General features: G+C 40.4%; 1 protein-coding gene across 8 annotated transcripts in view; it reads right to left on the bottom strand.

The window, feature by feature from the left end:
• The window catches only part of szt2 (SZT2 subunit of KICSTOR complex), a 152,547-nt gene that overhangs the window by 12,125 nt on the left and 121,498 nt on the right, over window positions 1–18,924 (bottom strand). For 6 of the 8 annotated variants that reach the window (XM_028026730.1, XM_028026731.1, XM_028026729.1 and 3 more), the window contains 5 exons: window positions 10,276–10,478; window positions 10,013–10,109; window positions 9,303–9,383; window positions 8,966–9,040; window positions 3,266–3,331 (listed from right to left, as the gene is read on the bottom strand). In XM_028026730.1, coding sequence (XP_027882531.1) covers window positions 3,266–3,331; window positions 8,966–9,040; window positions 9,303–9,383; window positions 10,013–10,109; window positions 10,276–10,478 — 522 coding nt within the window. Of the gene's footprint in view, window positions 1–3,265; window positions 3,332–7,344; window positions 7,966–8,965; window positions 9,041–9,302; window positions 9,384–10,012; window positions 10,110–10,275; window positions 10,479–18,924 lie in introns of those variants that run through there. The other 2 variants (XM_028026733.1, XM_028026732.1) reach the window with 2 other exon arrangements.

Genomic DNA, 18,924 nt, shown 5'->3' with positions numbered 1-18,924 from the left:
GGAAAAGCAGGTTTCCTGGAAAAAGAGGAAGTTTCCAGCCTGCAGATTTATAAAAATAGCTGAGACTATTTTAAAGCATGAAAGTTTTAAAAAATTAAATCTAAACATTATTAGTAATTGGATAAGATTCAAAGTAAAATACTTATATGAATATTGGTTTACTTGTAATAATACACTTATGTTTGTGGGAACTACAAGAAAAACAAGTAACTGTAACTTTAGTAGTAAATAATTAGAATCATGTATTATTCTTGGTTTCTTTTCAGAAAAACATCTGTAATAACTCACATTAAGATTATAATAAGAATAATTAATAAGTTATGGTTATAAAATCATAAATGAATGATAGATCAGAGAAGCTGAAGAAAATAAATGTGATATAAGTTATGGTTATAAAATTATAAATGAATGCTAAATCAGAGAAGCTAAAGAAAATAAATGTGATATAAATGTGATTTTGACATTAAACTTGAAATGGTGTAAGAAGGTGTAACTGCAATTAAACATCACTGATATGTTGGAGGTAGAGAGTAGGTGAAAGGTTGTGCAGGCAAGGGACACAGGAGGTTGAGCAACCCTGAGACATTGGCACAGACATCAGGAAATGTCTGTAAGACAGTGATGGATATGAGATCATCTGTCTAAGCAGACAGCAGGCGCACCAGGGGGGTGGATGAACCCTATATAAGGTGAGTGCAAAAGAGGAACCGTTCGTTGGATCCTCCGGGCAGCTTCGAGCCAAGATCGAGATGGACAAAGAACTCTGCAGCTGAAGAAGAGCCGGGGCCACGGAGCCGGAGACTGTCCTGCACATGGAGACCAACCCGTCTGGCCCACAATCTGTGGCTTCGAATCGCACTTCTCTCATCGGCTGGGTTCTGACCCCAAAGACAAAGATGAAGACAAAGACAAGGAAGAAGAACTAGTGCCTTTTTTCCTGCCAGCACCAAGTCCTGTGTGACCTCAGCATCCATGCGGAGAAGAAGCTCATCGGACCTGCGGAGATCCTGGCCTTCGCCGATCAACATCTTCCTCCTGCTGCCACACCTTCTTCATCATCAAGCCAGGTCTGGGGTTCGAAACGCCAAACTCCGTCCGTCTCTCTCAAAGGTTCCCTTTTTTAGTTCTCAGTGTCAGCAGTAGGGAAAGATAGACTAGATGATTGATTTTACTTATTTGATTATTTCTGCTACTGAATTAAGCTGTACTGACCCTTGCAAAAATGCCTTACTAATAAAATATTTAGCATAAAGAAAATCTAAAAGATGTTGTGGACATTCAGTTAATGAGTCACCTTAAAGTTCTTTGATGGTTGTAAAATAGCTATTATGTTTGATTCTGGAGAGGAAGAGGTGGAAAATGTTTTTAGGTTGCTGGTAGCCCATATTTAAAACCTCATCCTTGGGACTCGCCCGAGTCACTAAAACCTACCTGGTTCAATAACAAATGCAAGTTGCAAAATAGAGAACGAGCGACCGTTAACAGGTGTGCTCTGTGAAACTAGTTGGCTGTAGGCTGCTCAGTCTGGCTAATTCACAGGGGGAAGAAGGGTGGGACACCTGGATGTAGGCCGTCAGATAACCAGGCGAATCGTTTCTCGAAACCAGCTTAAACAGAGTTTACTTCAGTTCTGGACAGGGTAAATCCCAGCAGATTTAGGAAACTCAACGGACCCGTTAGACGGAGAGCTGGTAGCACATCTCCCCTCTCAGAAGAGGAAGTACGAGAGTGAGAGAGTAGAGACAGAAAGGAGGGGGGGGGTGTTGCGCAACAACAACTTTTGGCAACATAGTGTATGTACAATGACTTATACATGTACACAAAATGCTGTCCGGGGCTTTAAATACTCTATAAGTTTTCAGAACTAAATTAGGAGCAACAGGCCATGTCCTGTCAGCTGTGGACAGTGGAAGTATCCTTATTAGCAATCATAATAAAGAGAAGCTGTAATCATTGAGGTCACAGTAGAAGGAAAAGATAGAAAGTAATATGATCAAAACAGAATAGCATTAATCATTAATTGTAGGCAAGCATAAACAAGGTTACATACCTTCTACATGTAAACATAGACCTTATAACAGAGATTGCAGAAATGTCAAACATGTATTTTGATCAAAACATGAAGAAACATAAATATGCCTATAATGTTTATTGCTGAAAAAATGGTTTGAAATGTTATGTAGAGGTGAACCTTCAATAAGTCGACAGGGAATCCTGGGGAGGTCCATGTGTTTGATTTTAAGACTTCGCAAATATCATTTAGGATGATCCCAATAAACTAAATATGCTGAATGTATCTAAAGACATTGGGAGTTGTTGTTGTCTTTATTTCTAGGCATACATTTATGGCCTGAGAGGCCTTTAATTTGACAGTTGTCAGACAGGAAAACAGGTTGTGATAGAGGGTAAGGTCATGGGGCTGGGACTCCAATTTGTGAAAGCTGCTTGTTGATGTCTTTTCTATAGCCAAACTTGTGAAAATAAATTGATCTTTGGTTCTACCTCTCATCTTTTCATCAATTCATTTTTAGGACTTAATAAAATCATATCAGATTCCAACCTTATTAAAAGGGGACTATAAAAAACAGAATCAACAGTCACTTAAAAGCTTTAAATCAAGCATATTACCACATGGAAAGAAAGCATTTAAAGAAGATGTGGAACAGTCCCAAGGTATGCTCATTTTTACGGACAGATCAACAGCAGAATGACCCCTTATGCCAAAAAATAAAAATAAAGAGATTTTTAGCAGAAAGTAGCTCTGGTCACTTGACCACTTGATCCCAAAGCCTTTGATCAAACTCCAACCTGACAAAGATGTAAGGAAAGTATAAAAAGTTTTTTTTTGTTTTTTTTTACAGGAATGAGAGAGAATTGGAAGAATGCACAAACAATTAGCTGAAACACCCAACACAGCCAAACCAACAAGCATGGAGGCAGAAGCCTGTCAAAGGTCAAGCAAGAACATGAAATCACAGAGATCTGGCTCACATTTGAATTTAAAAAAATTGAGATTTCAGGACTTTGCTTTTCCTAGTTATTGAAAGTGTTTACAATGCTTGCTTATTTACAGTCCAAAATCATGGTTACTGTCACTGACATTGGCTGGGCAAAACACTCAAATGAATCCATTTGTAGATATAAAGAGACAGACAGTAGATTTGCAAAGAAAAAGATCAAGACTGATGGTAGCAAGCAGATTGGCGAACAGGGGTGAAGCCTGATTGTAGTGAGACACCCCTTCTTAAGAGTAGCAGGAACATACCGCACAGTCACATATTGGTGAGGCATCTGGAAACGGCTTGCAACGAAGTTTGGTGAGGTGGGTGCCCTGATGGAGAGATGAGATGAGGTGGGATTTGGCACACATAAAGATACAGACAGATGAATGAAGAGGAAGACTGATGAAGTTTCAAAGGCTTGTGAGAACTTGTGAGATGTTTTAATGAATAAGTACAAACTGTATTGACACAATGGAGGTGGGGTTACTGTTCTCCTGGCAACTGCTGAACCCAAACTTGTTAACTGGATGCATCAATACAGGAAACCCATCTCCCTGCTCTAGAGCCCCATAGCAGTGTACTTTACATCACTATCTGAGGCTTTGCATTAGACATGGTAAGGTATGGCTTGGATACAGATGCTTGTCTTTGGAAAAGCTATTTCATGATGCTTTATACATACTGTTCTTGAAGTTAATTTGAAGGCAACATGAAGTTGCAGGTCTGCAGCTGTTGACTGCATGTAAAAGTTGATTTGCCACAACCCATTCACAACATTGGTTAGAAACAATGTATCAGCAAGAAAACTACATCAAAAGAGTGAAAAGGAAAAAAAAAAAGGCTGAGAAATAAAGAAAAGCAACAATTTTATTTAGCTAAACAGAGCAGGGCCGGCCAAGCCTCTATGGGGCCCTAAGCAAAATTTGGTTTTGTGGCCCTCTGTTTTTGCTAATAATGTGGATTTCTGCAATCATAGTCAGATGATTAGATCATTTGCATACCTGCTATAAACTCATAGCATCTCTGACTGTGCTGTTTAGTAGGCACTTAAGATGGAATACATACACATATTCATATTCTTGACATACTTTGATTAAATTAATTTATCTTAGGCATAATTCCAATAGCTAAAAATTAGATTTATACTAGGTAATTCTTTCTCACCTGACAATGTGGACCAATACTGGGCTGATTTTGGGCCTTAAAATAATCTTAGCAGTGCTCCTGGAGAGGCTTCCCATAATGCATTTATAAAAATGATGTTTGTTTTAGCCACATTATGCTCAGCAGCAAACAACACATCACCAATTACAACTTTGAGTAGCTTATGCCAATGTAGTAGCCATGTAGCCTGATGTAAAAACATTTTGCTAAACAATGTTAAAGGTTGAGAAGTTTTAACTGTTATCAAACATGCCTTTTTGAAACCAAATAAATCTCAGAAATAAATACAGCCAATAATGAACAACAACTCATTTAAAGTTAAAACTCTGCTTCACATAAATACAAAGACGCTAGTATAAAGGTTTGGTTGTTGAACTGGACCATTCAAAGTCGCTATCCTTTCAAGCTAGTTTTCTATTAGCAGCTCCACAAATCTTTTTCATAAAGTGCCCTGCATAAGCAGTTTCAGGGCCTTGGGCTGGCTCTGAAACTAATCAATGACTTAATTTTATAGCAGTGGTGTCTTAAATGCAGACCTTGAGGCTCGGTATCCTGCCTTTTAAATGTCTCTCTGCTTCAGCACACTTGACTCCAATACTAGATATCGGCTCAACTCCTGCATACATGCATGCTAGTGAGGCAGTTTTGCCATTAAATTCAAGTCTGTTGGACAAGAGACACATCTAAAAGTTGCAGGACTCTGGTCCTCGAGGACTACAATCCTTGAGGACCCTTTTGATCCTATCAAAGGATCAAAAAGTTTTGGTTTTTGATCCTTTGATAGTTTTTTCCTTTTGAAGTTGTTTTAGATACCCGTTTTTGTAGTTACTTTTATATTCTCCACACTCAATGATTCATCGACTTGAAGTAAATGTGGAAACAAATGCTGGATATGGAAATGAGACAGCCTTATTATTGATTCAAAATATTTAAGGGACTGACAAACTGCTATCCGGCACCATGACAAAAACATGTCCCATCACACCTCTGGAACTCTCAGAGGTGTGAGAGTGCAAAGTTGAAAAATAAATCCCATCCTTCAGATCTGGGAAGTTCTTTAACAGGACAACACCTGCACTTAAACCAAACAGTCTGGCCAGCACTCTGGACAAAAGGTCTCTTCAACACCGCTACCAAGGAGAAAGAAACAGCAGGCTGCAGCAGCCATAACAAGAACTTCAACAAGAATCTAGGAGGGAAATCTCAACTTTAAACACCAAGAAGAGGTGTGATGCAACATCTAACAGTTTCCTCCTAAAGTAGCTCAGGAGCGACAAAATGCCCTTAAGTTACTGACTGCCAGTGATGGGGCACTAAAAAGGATTAAACTGTTTTGTATTCAGAAAACAAAGTACTTTCCCCATCACATGGGGAAAGTACAGTGTTTTCTCATGCCTGAGAAAACACTGACAATTATGAATGAACATCCAGCAGTTGAAAATATGGTCATTCACACAGGAGCTCTTGATGTAGCCAAGCAGTAGGTTACATATTTTGATGATTCAGTAACCAAAATTATGAATCTCAAAGTCAATGTGTTTTCACGTGGACCACTACTGACAGCTTGATGTGGAAATTAGAGATATAGCAGATTGTTTATAATTAATAAATGACTTAGAAAAAGATGCATTGCTGTCCCAACTTTGACAATCACTGAATCTTGTCACTGCAGAGCCATCTCTTCAAAATAAGTCTGGAATAAAACTGTTCACATGAGCCATTTCTGAACTGTAAATCAGAAACAGGGAGCCTCTGCCAAAAACAGGACAATGGTCAACATTAACCAAGACATTTCATATAGGCCATCAGTGTATAATAATTAAATTCCTGTAATAATTTGTTCACAAGGTCACCTCCACAATTTCAGCAGTCACCTAGATGTGACAGGTTTACTTTTTTTCCCCTGAGACCATCAGACCCATTACAAGTGAATTTCCTGTACTTGTATAACGCTTTATCAAATCCAGAGGATCCCAAAGCTCTTTAGAGTACATTCAGTCATTCACCCATTCACACTCACATTCTCACGCCTTGCTTACAAGACCAGTGGCCTCATGTATAAGGCATGCGTACGCACAAAAAAAATGTGAGGCGACATATTATACGCACAAGTCGGCATGTATAAAAATGAACTTTGTGTCAAAGTTTGCACAAATATACGCACACTTTTTCCCTGCCGTGAAAATGTGTTGCAGCCAGGCAAACTTTTTCTGTGGACAACAAACTACAAAGCGCCAAAACTCACCTAAATCCACTGAAATCTGACTACATTCGGTGTTATTTAGGCCAAGAAGGTACAAACCCGATGTTTATTTCATGACTTTAATATTTTATTGTTTAAACGTAAACGATGAAACTGAACCGCATTTATCCTCATTCAATAAGCTAACAAGCACACAAAATAAAAGGATGTGAAAATCTCACTAGAATGTCAATAGTACTTTTTCTCAGTTTTTGTCTCATAAAGATGTAACGCATTGGTCCGTGTGCCGAAGAGCATAAAATGCATCTATGGGGTCATTTCATTCTGACTGAAAAAGAAAACAGGGTTGGATCAGCAGATTAACTCCAAACAGAGTTGATTATTTTTAAGGTGATCAGGTGTGTAGACAATCACACGTATTCAAGTAGCTGTGCAAAGTGAGCCGCGTAAATGAGGAGAGCTTTGGCTCTGATGGAGAACATCGCCAATGGAAGGATTCAGAGGGAGCCATTGATCAGAGATCATATTGATCTGCTGGGAAATGTTGATGATGATTTATTAGTGTTTAGATTAATCTAGACTGATCATCTTGGAGCTCTGAGCAGAACTTAAAGAAGGAGCCGTGTGGTACCGGTACCGGTCCAGCTGCAATCATCTTTCAGTCGAGCCAGGCCCGCTTCATGAATGCGCCTTATGGACAGAAAGCATCTCTATTCTGTAAATGTACATCTATGCACATGATTCCACTATTTAGAGTAAACGCCCACTTTACCCACTCTAAGACTCTCTGACACGCTGTCTGTCTTTAAATCCAGGCAGAACACTCTGCTGGTCAAACAAGCATTTGCACGATCTTTTTATTTTTTTAATTTGGATTTTGTTTTTCTTTAAAAAATATTATTTTTATTTTTGTGAGGTGACCTTATGTGTCCTGAAAGCACCTTTTAAATAAAATATATAATTATTATTATTATAAATACTTATACTGCTACAAATGGTTATTGCTTCACCTGGTGACATTAATAATATTAATTATGTATTTATGGGTTACCACCCAGGACTTGTTGCCCAGGGCAGACCAGCAGCTGTGCTCTATTTCCTGCAAATTGGGATTTATAAAGAAAAGGTGCGCACGGCTTTATACATCCGAATTTTTTTCTGTGCCGCACTTTTCTAAATTTGTCCGTAGGCCAAGTTTTATTGTGAAAACGTCACACTCTTTTATGCATGAGGCCCCTGACCAATGTAACACACCTCTAGAGAAACCTTGGATGACATTGTTCACCACAGATACCTCATCCATTAGAGTGGGGGTGGGTGTCCCCACTCTGATGCTGTGAGTCCAGAATTAATCTCCTCTAAGATTTTTACTTAGATATGCTGACAACAACATAACAGCATTAAGGGAGCACACTGATTGCGTAGCACATTTATACATTGTTTTGTACATAGATGCGGTGAGGTGAAATATTTTACCTGGGAGCAATCTGCTTGAGGACATGAAGACAGACTAAGGGTTAGAGGGAAGGTGCAAGGTGGTAAACCACTGAAGATTCAGCCAGAACCGACTCACCTGTATCTCCACTTCAGAGAAACCTTTGGAGAAAAGTATTTACTCTAAACCACAAATGTTTAATTTTAATTTCTCTCATACAAGATTACAGATATCTGAATTTACTGATATTTAGTGATGCTCTAATTGAACAAACAGTGGAGAAGAAACTTTAGCTTTGTATACAAAACCAAGTCAGAGTGTAAGGCTTTCTGTGTGATCATGATCAATTAATTGCATGCAGCTATAGACAAGTGTACAAAAACAGGTCTCTATATAATGTGCAGGGCAGAGGGAACTTCCAGGTCAGACCACTTGTTAAAAATGAAATTATGAAAATCTAAATTGACCGCTCATTATCTGTTTTTTCCATTTTTATTTTGTGCACTAATCAGAAATCAGATAACGACTCGTTATCCGATTTTTGATTTTGGTTTAATAAATGAGAAATGAAAAAACAAGTCTATTTTTGTTTTTTCATTTTACATTTAAAACAAAAAATAAACAAACTAACTGAAAATACACGGACATGAAAGGAGGATTGATGGTGTGTTTTTGGTTTTTTCAGACAGCTGGCTCCACCAGAATTCTCACAGCATCGCACAGTTCATGAAAAGTTATCTGTAATTCAAACATGTTTAATCTTAGCTCCTAAGTAAAATCAGCAAATACAATTTCCCCAAAAGGCTGCATGCATAGTTGCTCTCAAATATAAGGGACTTGTTGCTCCATAGCCTGAATAAGACACTGATGACTGATAGATAAGCGCTAGCACCCTGGTTGAATTATGAATATATCTCATGTAACTGTTTACAACCATTGCTGCCATAATTTTTAATGACTTATCATGTAAACAATAAGTCATTAAAAATGATTTTTATTTCATTTCTTATTTAATGGAAACACTGTAATTGCAAAGCTGTGTTTTTTTTTACATTAGCAGAATGTAAGCAAAGATTTGTGCACATTTGTAATGAGAACGCAGTTACAGTAAAACAGGCAGGGAATGATGGTTTCTGCTATGTGTGGAGCAGTGATATTTACCTGGGAGTTGACTGTTTGGCCCATGGGGATGCGGGAACACTCCAGTGCATACTGCTTTACACAAAAGTAACACCCCTGGTAAAATAACAGTATAGCACAAGTTGTGATTAGTAAAATGTTTGAGTGGAGAATAGAGTCCCAGTCCAGGAAGAACATTCAGGTGGATACTGAACTCATCTAGAAGTCTGCAACATAAAAAATGCTTAAAGATTATAGTTAAATTGATTATGCAACGCTTTACTGTTTCGCAAATTTCAGCTTTACGAGACAATATTTCTATTCTTATGTACTGAATTATTAAATTATTAAAAGAAAGAACTGATAATCAATGTCTCACCTGAAAAGCCAGTTCCATCAACACGATCCCGCCTGGCAGCGCCCTCTGGAGGTGATATGAAGTCGTGCCAGATCCCGAGGTCTGCAAATTAGATTCAGGAAACAGTCTTACATTCTCTACCAGAATATATTTCCATGATATGTATGTGCTTAATTCAGAATGGTTGACCTTTTTAAATACCCAATTGATGGAGTAATACATCAATTACCTGTCTCTTAAATTATCCTTAAAATATTTAAGATCCAGGGTTTCCCCAGTGCATAATAGCCTTGCTAGCCACCAGCATTTACTTTACCACCATCAGCAGGCAAGGCAGGTGAAGTGTCTTGTTCAAAAACACAACTAAGGAGGTGGCCGATTGTGGAATGAACTCTTATAACCGTTGCCATCATCATGCAGAAAGTTGTGGGTTCAATTCCATGTGCTCCTGGAAAAGCTATTTAAAGGGCCTTGTCTCTCCACAGTGAACTTTTTCAGTATTCTGTGTATGTCATTTTGTGGCATAATTTTTCATATATCGAGAGGAAAAGCATTTTTATCTCACCACATAAAGAGATAGCATATTTTTGAGGAACTTCAAAAAAAATTGACAGTTGTTAATGTTAGTGAGATTGCTGCAGCACACAGGAATAAACCTTAATTTCTAAGTTTGTTTCCAGTGTATGTGATTGTTTACAAACAAGTTTTGCATTTGCCAATTGAATATTAACCTTAGGGTTGTCTTCACTCTTCTGCTTCACATAAGAAAAGGACATCCTTCCTTCCAACGACATGGAGCTCAGCATGGCAGCACGTGCTCTGGCAATACTTTAAGAGAGATGAGAGGTTAGTGAGTAGAGCACAAAGGTTGGAAACCTGCATTTAAATTGAAAGTGCCACTTCAACATTTTTAACCTATAAGATTACTTGGTCAAAGGTTGCCAGAATCCATTAAAAAAGGAATCTAGAAGAAACTATTCTTGCAATCACACACCTGCGAGCGGGGGATGGAGGCCGGACCTGGACTAGAATGAAGCCCATGCTCTGCAGGTACTGGATGTACTGCTGAAGGAAGTTGTTAGAAATCTCAAGCAGCCATGGCTCCTCTTTTATTCGGCTTGGAAGCATATCGGCTGAATCAGTGCTGTAGCTTCGGTCACGACCTGACGATGTGGAGTCACTGGAGCGATGCCGTTTCTGGAAATATGTTGATAAAATAAATGGGTTCCACAGACTTTAGTAAAAAAATAATAGCCATTATTGTTGCCAATGTAATAGAACATTTCATTTTTATCCTTATTTTATCTTTGATGGAACTGATGATACTTATTACCATTTATTTACTGATTATATCTGCTGTGTTTTGCAATTTCTGCAACATGTGTTTTTCCATTAAAGAAGTTTCCAGATAATGTTTAGATGCTTCAACAGCTGTGATAGTATAAGAGACCTGAAGACATCTTGGGTTAAATGCTTGATCTGGCAATTGTCTTAAAGGACTGACATGTGCAGAATGTAGTTTGTATCCTGCATCCATGAGTAACTGACAAAGAAAAATGAGAAGTTTGTCCTGAAATTATTATCGGCTCTCTTTCCTGCCATAAAATCGTCCCATCCAAGAGGTGAGGGATGGTTCATGAGGTGGGGGTTAGGATTGTCTCTGTGGTCCATCTGGCAATAGAGATAAGATCAGACTTTGGGTGGGTCTTTGCCTTGCTGTGACTATATAACGATGTGATGTGTGTTGTTCAGGGCTCTTCTCCTGACTGCACTCAGTGAGACGGGTCTTCGAACACTTTTGCCTTCGAATAAAGAAACTTAAAGACAAAGATCAATCTTTCTCTACTTTTTGAAACAGATTCTCATTCTTTGATAAATGAAATTTCCATAACACAGGTCTTCTGAACACGAAAGAAATGCATTATCATGTGAAGTAAATCTTAAAGTTTCAAGTGATAGAACTATGGTGAGAAAATGGTGTGTATGTAATACTGGACTTGATTGAAACATGAAACATGATTTGTAAACTGGAAAAAACATTTTGTACATAACTTTGGGTACTTGGAAATACAAATGTTAAGAATGTACGAATATAAAAAGTATACACATGCAGTTACAATTTCCACAAATAAATTGTGAAATACAGATTCTTTAACTTCAACCTCAAATTGTTAAATAAGTATGGAGGAGTTGCCTGATACACACAAATCGGTTTACAAGTGCATGAGAGTTTTTGAGACTCATTTCACACTTCCAATAGCCTCAGATTAGTGTGTAAGTGGTGTGTTTAAGTGCTGGTGGAAAGTTGTTTCATCTGATTTTTGCTCAGAGTCTAGTGTTTTTATCCTCTGAACGTTTTCACTGTACTTGTGCTGAAGTGGCAAAGACGTTATTTCTGTGGGAAATGGAATATCTCAGCACTCCATTTCAATGTTCCAAAATTGTTTAGAGCGATATTGCGGTGTACAGATGTTTTTAAAAGGACCACTAGGTGGTGGACATTTTCATTGGCAGGGAAAAACAGGTAGTCAAACCAAGAGGCAAGGCGGAGCATCCCTGAGGTCTTTCCTCAGAAATAAATAGAAATTAAACCTGCATGATTTGTTTTCTGATTCTAGTAATGTCTAATAATGTCTAGCTGAGCTATGCTACTTGTTAGAAGAATTATTATCTAGGTTAATTTACTTATGAGTTTATTTTAACAGTTATGTTTTCATATTATTATTCTGTTTAGCCTCGTGTCCTTGTAAGGGCATGTCCACAGAATGTTCCAGAACATCCTGTAGTAAAGATCGTTGGTCAATTTTTTGTGTGACTGTGTGAAAAAGCCCACCTCCTTTTTTGTATACATAATAAAGAGCAGAGGAGACAAAGATCTGGGCAGAGTTGATCCCAGACAGTGTTTGACGGCGGCTCTCCGCGTCGGGCTCAGCTCTCCTCTTCTGCAGAAAAGTAATTTGTGTCTCTGGTTGATTCTTTGCAGGTTAGGACATAAAATAAACCTATCACTACTGGTGATGTTGGTAGCCCTGTCCTTGTATTTTGAGTGTGACACTTCAGTTTAAGAAAGTATTTTCAATCCATGAAAGTGATCTCTACCGATAGACATTTGCTCCTGGTAACAGAAAAACATGAGGAGAACAGAGTATAAAACTACCAGACATATAAAACATCATTTGAAATTATTTAAAACTACTAGGTGTCTCATTATATTCTGAGAGGAAATTGTGCAAGTTTAACTTCTACTCATTTATGAAGGAAGACCACTGGGATGCTCTGTTTTGCCTATTGGTTTGACTGCCCGTCTTTCCCTGCCAACGAACCAATCGACCACCTAGTGGTCATTCTTAAAACCAAGCAATGAGAGAGGCATATAGGGAAATTTCTCTGCAATAATTGGAGAGAGGGTTTCCCCTGGTATATCCATATATCCAAACATTGGTGATACTGACTTTGCACATAGACTAGTGAGCAGCCTTCCGTTTTTGGATTCTCATTTGCTAATTTTAGGGAGTGACTTCATTTGTGTCATTGATCCAGCAATAGATCAATCCAATCCCCGTAATTTAACAAAATCTTTAATGGCTCAAGCTCTCTGATTTTATGATGCAGAATGGTCTTATTGACCCATGGAGATCCTGGATCCCAACCAGTAAAAAATGTTTTTCTAAAGTTCATTATTCCCTATTGCTAGAACATCTATTCTGACACAAAGCGCAGCCGTTCTGAATGAAGGCTTTAATGCAGCCGTTCACACTGTACTGCGTACTGGCGCAGAATCTTTTAGCAATGCGCTAAAAGATTCTGACCGTACCAGCTTATGCTAAACCCTGGTCCTTTCTCATAAGACAAATAATTTACTACACCTCTTTCTAATAACCTCGGTACATACCACTCATCCAACGTGTGAAACCTACCGTGAGGACAGACGTATGGCCAGAGGGCTCAGACGCTGTGTTCCAGGACCGGTTCAGGAATACAGATTGGACTATTTTCCACCATACAGACTTGGATCAGTACGCCTCATCTGTACTGAACCATATTTCCACCACCATAGAACGTGCCACTACCTGCAAACGCATTACTATGTACCCCAACCAGAAACCCTGGATGAACAGAGATGTTCGTCTCCTGCTGAAGGCCCGCAACATCGCCTTCAGGTCAGGGGATGAACAGACTTACAGTGCAGCCAGGGCTGAGCTGAAGAAGGGAATCAAGAAGGCCAAACACCACTACAAAAGGAAGGTGGAGGATCATTTTTCTAACTCCAACCCCGACGTATGTGGCAAGGCCTTCAGATTCTCACAGACTACAAGAACCCCAATACCACCCCCGCTTCTACTGATGTCTCCTTCCTCAACAAACTTAACAACTTCTATGCTCGTTTTGAGAGAGGGAATACCACAACTGCAACCAAAGCAGCTACCACCCCAGGCCAACAGCCACTGACTTTCCTCCCCACTGACGTAGGAGCGGCTCTGAGCAGGATTAAATCCCACAAGGCTGCGGGTCCTGATGGAATACCTGGACGTGTCCTCAGAACGTGCTCTGGGGAGTTGGCAGGAGTGCTGACGGACATCTTCAACCTGTCCCTGGCCCGCGCTGTGGTACGGACCTGCTTCAAGTCTACCTCCATCGTCCCAATCCCCAAGAATCCCAACCCAACCAGACTCAATGACTACCGCCCGGTAGCCCTTACCCCCATCATTACCAAGTGCTTGGAGCGGCTGATCCTAGCACACCTCAGATCCTGTCTCCTCCCCACACTAGACCCCCACCAATTTGCATACAGGCAGAACAGGAGCACAGAGGAAGCAGTCTCTATAGCGCTGTCCTTTCTCACCTGGACAGTAAGAACACTTATGCCAGACTGCTGTTCTTAGATTTTAGTTCAGCATTCAACAGTGTCATCCCATCACAACTCATTACCAAACTCACAGACCTCGGCATCAGTTCACTCATGTGTAACTGGTTGCTCGACTTCCTGACCAGTCGACCTCAACATGTCCGGCTGGACAACCACTTCTCATCCACCATCATCATAAACACCGGAATGCCACAAGGCTGTGTGGCCTCTACTCCCTCTTCACCTACGACTGCAGACCTGTCCATGGCTCTAATGCCATCATCAAGTTTGTAGACGACAGCACGGTGATCGGCCTCATCAGAGATAATGATGAGGCCGCTTACAGGTATGAGGTAGACCGTCTGGCTGAGTGGTGCGACAAAAACAACCTGCAGCTGAACACTGAGAAGACCAAGGAGCTTATCGTGGACTTCAGGAGGAACGCTGACCTACATCCACCCATCCACATTAAGGGGACAGTGGTGGAGCGTGTGGACACCTTTAAGTTCCTGGGAGTCCACATCTCCGAGGACCTGACTTGGACGACCAGCTGCTCCAAACTCATTAAGAAGGCGCATCAGCGCCTCTTCTTCATGAGGACTCTGAGGAAGAACCACCTGTCCTCAGAGATCCTCGCGAACTTCTATCGCTGCACCATTGAAAGCATCCTCACCAACTGTATTACAGCTTGGCACGGGAACTGCTCTGTCTCCGACCAGCAGGCGCTGCAGAGGGTGGTGAAAACTGCCCAGTATATCGCTGGGGCACTGCTCCCTGCCATCAAGGACATCTACAGGAAGCGGTGTTTGAAAAGGGTCGGGAAAATCACAAAGGACTCCACTCACCCAGCACACACACTCTTTTCCCTCCTGCCCTCTGGGAGGTGTTACAGAAGCCTACGGACCAGAACCACCAGGCACCGGAACAGCTTCTTCCCCACAGCTGTCACGCTTTTGAACGCCTCCTGACATAAAGCATAAACTATAAGGACTGTACTCCCCTATCCTCTCATACAACAATAACACATGGACTATCTTCACACACACACACATCACGGACTGTTTTCGTCACACACACATACAACCTGTAAATTTTATCTGCCATTATTTATCTTGTATTATATTATATACATACAGTATATAATCCATTCCCTAACATTCTTGTATATTCTGTATAATCTGTGCATATAGCTCCCATATTTATATTTATACACAATATCTACTGTATATCTCTGCTATAACCCCTTATAGTCCATACATACAGTCTTGTACATCTGTAAATAAATATGTATATCTCATAGAGCACTTCTGGATAGATGCAAACTACATCTCGTTGCTTGTACTTGTGACAGTGCAATGACAATAAAGTTGAATTCTATTCTATTCTATTCTAAAAGACACAACTAAAGGCTAACTGAATTGGCAGTCATTGCTAAACTTGATCAAATCAAATCCCTTACCAGAATTATCTGAAGAGCGTACGGGATTGATTTAGTTTCTACCAGAGAAACTGAGCGCTTAGTTTTATATAGTCGAGGTTCATATTATTAATATGGTCACTGCCTTGCGGAAGTAATAAAATCAATAAAAGTGATGCAGTCAATTAAAGCCCCTGGCCCCAATGAGTTTCCCATTGAATTTTATAAAAGGTTTATAGAAGAATGTGTGCCACTACTATTGGCTATGTTTAATGAATCATTAGAAAACAAAACTTTAGTGTCAAAATTAAAAATGCATGGGATAAAGAGTTGGGAATCCAGTTGAGCAAAGAGCTCTGGAATGACACCATTGACAAAATTTGATCTTCTTCCTCTTGCAATCATCTTAGTCTCATTCAAAGTTGTATGTAGGGTTCATTTCTCAAAAGCTAGGCTTTCTGAGATTTACCCGAGGGCTTTGGATGTATGTGATAAATGCAAAGGCTCTCCATGTCCTAAATTATTATTATTTTTTGATCTAGTTACTTCTCAATTATTTCTTCTGTTCTCAAAGTAAATTTGCAACCTTGATATTACAAAGAACGTGTTCTGGGGTTTTTACCAGCATCTTTAATCAGTTCCCCACCCAGTGCTCTGTTCCACCATTCTTAAAGCCCTTCACCATCATCCCACATGGCAAAAAGTAACATTAGCAGTCTCAAAAACTACTGACCAGTGGAACTAACCTGCATAGAATGAAGTGCTTTGAGACATCAGCCAGGAAGGTAAAATTCCTGGTTCGGAGTCGCATCATTTCATGCCTGCCATCCACACTCAACCCCCCCAACTTGCCTACAGAACCAACCGGATGCCATCGCTACTGCTGTGCACACCATGTTGACATGGAATAGCGAGGCTGCTCTTCCTGGGCTTCAGCCCAGCACCATTCCGAGTGGATTGGTGAGCAAGCTTGGGGACCCGGGTCTCCCCCACATCTGCTGCTGGATCATGGACTTCCTGACACACTGCTCCCAGAGGGTTGGAGTAGGATCCCACCTGTACTCAGCACTGAGGACTGGAACTGGCTATCCACAAGGCTATGTGCCAAGATACCTACTGTATTTCCTCTACACACGACTGTACCTCCACCCACCCGAAGAATACCATCATAAAGTCTGATGATGATACCAGAGTGACGGACTTCATCTCCAGAGGATATGAAACCGCATCCAAGTGGAGATGACTCTGTCTGGTACACCAAGACAACCTACGTTTGAACAACTCCAAGTGAAAGGAACTGACTGCCGACTTTATGAGATGTAAACCAGACATTCAACCTGTTTTTATAAATGGGAACAGGTGGAGATGCTGCCAAATTTCAGGTTCCTGGGCATCTTCATCAGTGAAGATCAAACTTGGAATGCTAACTCCACTTCAGTCCTGAAGAGGGCAGAGCAGAGCCTCTGCAGAATTATCAGGGACCCCTTAGACCAGGGGTCTCAAATTCCAGTCCTCGAGGGCCGCAGTCCTGCAACATTTAGATGCACCTCTGCTGCACCACACCTGAATAGACTAATTAGGTCGTTAGTGAGGCTGGGAGAACTGATCTACACAAGGAGGAGGTACCGCATTTTCTGCACTATAAGGCGCACCACATTATAAGGCGCACCTTCAATGAATGGCCTATTTTAAAACTTTTTTCATATATAAGGCGCATAGAATAGACGCTCCAGTAGAGGCTGGGGTTACGTTACGCATCCATTAGATGGAACTGCGCTAAAGGGAATGTCAACAAAATAGTCAGATAGGTCAGTCAAACTTTATTAATAGATTACAAACCAGCGTCCTGAAAACTCCGTTCACTCCCAAAATGAATAAACAGCTGTTGCTTCCTTTCTCAAAGCATGAGCTAGGGATTCCCTGACAGAAATGATCCATTTACTGTGTTTACAAGACAACGGACACGGTACGTTTTAGAACCATTGCACTCTAGAACTCGTTCTCAAACTGTGCCGTCATCAGAGAAAACATTTGCTATTTTCATGTAAATGTACAGTACAAACAAAGCAAAACTCTTCCATTTGCACCAGAAATTGTTGTTGTGTAAACAGGGCCTTAAATGCAAACAAGTATAAGTAAAAATAGAATTAGAATTACAGTTAGAATAGTTGGAATTCCTTAATGTACAAGAAAGCGCAACAAAATTTAAAAATAGCAACTCGCGAAAGCAAATAAACAAGTAAAGTTTAATAAATATTTTAAAAATATGTAGTAGAAACAAACAGAAACAGCGGAGATGTAAAGAAATGATGACCAGTTCACCAGTTTGGGTGAATTTGCAGTGTTCAGAGTAACAACATCTCTTGTGTAAAAACTTTTTTAGTCTGTTTTTTCTTGTCTTTATTTCCCTGAAATGCCTAAATAAGAGTAAGAATTTGAAGAGGTAACCCTAACCCTACCCTAACCCTCACACAAAACATAGCTGCTTCCTACAATCCACAGAAGAAAAAGAAACTACTGACAATGCCGGTGTTACAACGATTTGTGTTTCCCCATCAGATACGGTTCCCTCAGCATCTCGTCACTGCTCCGCACCGCCCAGGCGGCAAAATACGCTCGTGCTTGTTCAGCGCTCTTTTCTAGAGAACTACAGACACAGTGAAAGTTCAAAGAACGTGTTTCAGCGAAGATGTCCCACTTCTTCACTTTTTGCAAATGCACTCTCATCAGACACCTACACACATTTTTTTTATGAATGTGCACTAGGTTTCTATGAACCTAGCACTCTCGCATGGCGAGAGCATTACACCTTTTCAATGTGTACCGTTACTGTGTAAACAAAGATTGTAATTAGAATGTCTTCATGTAAATGTGTTAATAGAAATGGAAAAAAAATCTATTTTTGTTGGATCATTATCATGTGAACAGGGCCTAACTTTTGAAGCAATTTGTGCAATTTGAGCCTATTCTATAAAGGCTGAATCCACCCTGCAGCCTGAAGTGACCCAATTCCGATTTTTTTTTTTACACCTCCAGGGGGTCCTTTTGTGGGCTCCAGAGTCCCCTTCCATGAAGTAGGCTGACAGGAAAAAAGGGGGAAGGAGAGGGGGGAAGACATGTGGCAAACATCGTCGGGTCCGGGAGTCGAACCCGCGACAGCCGCGTCGAGGACCCGAGGCCTCCAAACGTGGGCCGCGCTAACCCCTACGCCACCACGGCACACCCAATTCTGATTTTTTTGATGTAATGCGACCGGTATCTGATCTTTTCATGACAGTCTGAACAACACAGGTCGGATTCTTTTCTAATGCGACCCAGGCCACTTGGATATCCGATACGTATTCGATTCAAATGTGATCCAACGTCCAGGTCGCGTCCAA

The sequence above is a fragment of the Xiphophorus couchianus genome, chromosome 9, assembly GCF_001444195.1.
Source record: "Xiphophorus couchianus chromosome 9, X_couchianus-1.0, whole genome shotgun sequence".
Taxonomy (NCBI): Eukaryota; Metazoa; Chordata; class Actinopteri; order Cyprinodontiformes; family Poeciliidae; genus Xiphophorus; species Xiphophorus couchianus.
The sequence above is the reverse complement of the archived record's forward strand: the minus strand, read 5'-3'. Positions and strand labels throughout refer to the sequence as shown.